Source organism: Sinocyclocheilus anshuiensis, unplaced genomic scaffold, assembly GCF_001515605.1.
Source record: "Sinocyclocheilus anshuiensis isolate Anshui unplaced genomic scaffold, SAMN03320099.WGS_v1.1 scaffold501, whole genome shotgun sequence".
Taxonomy (NCBI): Eukaryota; Metazoa; Chordata; class Actinopteri; order Cypriniformes; family Cyprinidae; genus Sinocyclocheilus; species Sinocyclocheilus anshuiensis.
In genome coordinates, this window is record NW_015540866.1 from 529,662 (window position 1) to 533,308 (window position 3,647).

General features: G+C 41.5%; 1 protein-coding gene across 2 annotated transcripts; it reads left to right on the forward strand.

Moving 5' to 3' along the window:
* Positions 1–1,211: 1,211 nt before the first annotated feature.
* Positions 1,212–3,647, forward strand: apoa1b (apolipoprotein A-Ib). 2 transcript variants are annotated; one of them, XM_016485615.1, is made up of 4 exons: positions 1,212–1,270; positions 1,839–1,885; positions 2,333–2,477; positions 2,885–3,647. In XM_016485615.1, the coding sequence occupies exons 2-4, from the start codon at positions 1,843–1,845 to the stop codon at positions 3,468–3,470; spliced, it is 774 nt and encodes a 257-aa protein (XP_016341101.1). In that variant the 5' UTR covers positions 1,212–1,270; positions 1,839–1,842; the 3' UTR covers positions 3,471–3,647. The 2 variants fall into 2 exon arrangements, with proteins under 2 accessions (XP_016341101.1, XP_016341100.1); XM_016485614.1 differs by lacking the exon at positions 1,212–1,270 and adding an exon at positions 1,531–1,565.

Consider the following 3,647-nt stretch of genomic DNA (forward strand, 5'->3'; position numbering starts at 1 on the left):
TGTGTGTGTGTGTGTGTGTGTGTGTGTGTGTGTGTGTGTGAGTGTGTGTGTGTGTGTGTGTGTGTGTGTTACGCACTGGAGCTCTGACGATGCATTGCTTTATATTAGTAAAATCATATGAAACCAAAATGCACCCTAAATCTAAGATGCAACATTTTAAGATAAGTCATTTAGTAATTTATTTTTAAAAGAATTGTGATTCTCTGGAAACAGTGACCTGTTTTATTCAAATCATATTTTCCCACCTCAGACTAAACGCACCAAAGCTGTAACTACATGTGCTCCTAACATTTAGATTAGTAATATAAAAGGAAAGTTTGTTTTCCAAACATATTTGTGCCAATCCTGTTGCATTCAACATGTTCTGTGGTTGAATGTTATGGGGTCAAAGGTCAGGGCAAAAACAGATCATTAGGCTACGCTAAATGTCATTATTTACATTCTTGTATGCTGTTCCAAGAACAATACGATTAAATCATGTAACAAAGTTCAGCATCCTGTTAATCCCATCAGCACTTCATGAGTAGCACACAGATGCTGCTGCTTCCACAGAAAGTCCAGGTTACATGTTCAGAAAATGTAGCTTGAGAAATTAAAATAATTGAATTAAAAAAATTAACTGAAAATAATTTTGGAAAAGAACTTCTATGTTCAGAATGATCAAAGTCTCAATGTTTTAGCTGTTAAATGTGCTATAACAGCACAAGCTCACTATATATATATATATATATATATATATATATAATTAATAATATATGTAAAAGTATTAATGATAAGAGTACACTGTAAAATGTTTTGTCAGGTCACCCAAAAATTTGCCTCAAATGACAAAAACTAATTTAAATGGATGCATCCAAGTCAAAAAAAAAAAATTAATATGACTGAATTAATCAGTGTATGAACTGTCAACAAAAGTCATATTTAAGGGTGAGATTTGATAGAAATAACTCAAGCTGTTTACTCTACATTGTTCACTTGTGAATCAAAACTGCTTCAGAAGTGACTGATATAAAGATGCAGCACATGTTAAATGAGGATGTTAATGATATTTTTCCTGAACCTGTATATCTGTGAGGTTTACTTATAGATGTGGACTAGCATGAGTGCATGTGCTGACCTCCCCGTCCCCTCGATAGGGAACCTTTGAACCCTGCGGTGAGGAGGCGAGGGGTTGAGGTTTGGGCCCCCTCCCTCCCTCCGGCTCGGCCCTATAAAAGAGCCGTCTCTGGCCCTGCTCTTCAGTCTCTTCCCAGACCAGCTGCATCAACAGGTAAGCAGCCCAGCCGCAGACCTTACAGCAGAGTTTCATCTGGAAACACCTGCGGCGTTTTGGAGAGTTGTGGAGCGCTAGCAGAAAAATGAGTTTGTATTGAATTATACATGTAAACTGCAATCTGTTTTCAGGGTTTTGGAAGTTCACTTTTATTGTTAAAAGTACCAAAAGTAATAATTTTGTTTTGGAGATTAATAATGAGACCTTATTGATGAAATATGATCAGTTATTTTAGACGTGTCTGGACATCTGGCCACCTTTCTGCTCCTCAGATGCCTGAAAGGAGCAGCAGGTTAGACTGAAGTTCTCCAGGTCCACAACAGTGTGACCAGGTTAATCCAGGGATTTCAGATCAGAGCTAATCTGCTTGTGAAGCCTTTGTAACTCTGTCTAATCTGGGATAAATGAGAGTCTGGTCTGATAGGCTGACATACGCTGTAGAGTAAATCTCGAGGAATCGTGCTGCAGCCCCAGTGTCAGCTTTCCCTTTGGTTAGAAATCTAAAACCTGTGTATTCATTGTGATTAACAACATCTGATGTGTTTGTTTGTTCTTTTTGGCCCAGATCCATGATGAGGTTCATAGTCCTCGCCCTCGCTGTTTTGCTGGCAGGTATATAAACCCACTACTGCTCTCAACAGCATTGTTGTCTTGTTTTCCAGTTTAAAATGTATATCAAGATAAATTTTGTTAAACTTTTCATGAGATATCAAGACTTTTCAAAGAATACATGTATATATCTTGTTTCTAAACCTTTTAGTTTTATTCTGGTTTTAAGAGGTTCTGGCTAGTTTATGTAAGAAATAAACTCCATTAAAGAAATATTTTTAGTAAAAAGTCTTTAATATCTCACACAATTTAGCTTTTCATTTAAAATATTCAGAAGAATGTCTAGAAATTTTGACTGAAAAACCGTAAAGATGCAGTAAATATATTTCAGAAACGTTATTGTATTGAGTTAACTGTATTCAGATGAAACTGTAGTTCAAATCTAGCCAGACTGAATGCATCAAGCTTGGCCCTTGTTCCAGCGTCTGAATCTGCGTGTGCTTTGCTCAGGCTGCCAGGCCCGATTCCTGCGGGACGAACCGCCGTCGCAGCTGGAGCACGTGAAGTCTGCGCTCCAGGTTTACGCTGATCAGCTGAAGCAGGCGGCGCAACAGGCCCTCACTCACCTCGATGACACCGAGTTCAAAGACTACAAGTAAGAACGCACATATAGGTCTGGATGTAGGGGCTCCTCAAAAGCCGAATGGCTTCACTATGAAGGGTCGATTTTGATGCTTTAAAATGAAATCTGTCATTAATTACTCACCCTCATGTTGTTCCAAACCCGTAAGACCTTCGTTCATCTTCAGAACACAAATTAAGATATTTTTGAAGAAATCCGAGAGCTCTCTGACCCTCCATAGACAGCAATGCAACTGCAATGTTCTCTCAGATTCCATCAAAAATATCTTAATTTGTGTTCCAAAGATGATCAAAGTGAGGGTGAGTAATTAATGACAGAATTTTCATTTTGGAGTGAACTAACCCTTTAAGTAATTCTCATCTTACATTTTCACATCAACTATTCCAGCGACAGCTAACCTAAATCCTCGTCCTGTTTAGGGAATTCCTGGCCCAGTCTGTGGACAACCTCCATGGCTACTTTCAGGACGGCTTCCAAACCATCAGCCCATTCGGCACCCAGATGCTGGACGCCACTAAAGACAAGCGCGAGAAGCTGATCAAAGATGTGGAGGAGCTCCGCAAGAAGATCGAGCCCATGCACAAGGAGCTGAAGCAGGTGCTGGAGAAGCACTTCCAGAAGTACAGTGACGAGCTGAAGCCTTTCTTCGAGGAGTACTTGGCCAAGCAGCGCCAGCACATTGAGGAGATGAAGACCAAGCTGGAGCCTGTGGTCAAGAGCTTGAAGGAGAAGATCGGAACCAACTGGGAGGAGACCAAGTCCAAGCTGGTGCCCGTCGTGGAGGCTGTGCGCGAGAAGGTGACGGAGCATCTGCAGGACCTGAAGAACCTGCTGGAGCCCTACATGCAGGATTACAGGGAGCAGATGGAGAAGAGAGCGCAGGACTTCCGCCAGAGCATGAGTTCTGGAGAATTGAGGAAAAAGATGAACGAGTTGGGCACGCAGGTGAAGCCTCACTTCGAGGCTATTTTTGAAGCCGTCCAAAAGGCTGTGAACAAGGAGTAAACCGACCCTTTTTTGCACCTTCCCTTCACCTCGCCACCAGCGCCGAGTACCAACACCTCGAGCCGTCGTCGTCTGGAAGGCTTTTTTCCGAGCGTAACTGACCTTCGCTGAAGCACACACACTCACACATGCTGACAATACACTCACATGCACTTTTGACAAATTCCCACAACTACA

What these genes read in the sequence shown, in the direction of transcription:
- apoa1b (XM_016485614.1), top strand. Translation starts at nt 1,546, where the DNA reads ATGCCTGAAAGGAGCAGCAG. An exon ending in ATGCCTGAAAGGAGCAGCAG is followed by an intron (nt 1,566 to 1,838) that starts GTTAGACTGAAG and finishes TTTTTGGCCCAG; the next exon opens with ATCCATGATGAGGTTCATAG. An exon ending in ACCGAGTTCAAAGACTACAA is followed by an intron (nt 2,478 to 2,884) that starts GTAAGAACGCAC and finishes CGTCCTGTTTAG; the next exon opens with GGAATTCCTGGCCCAGTCTG.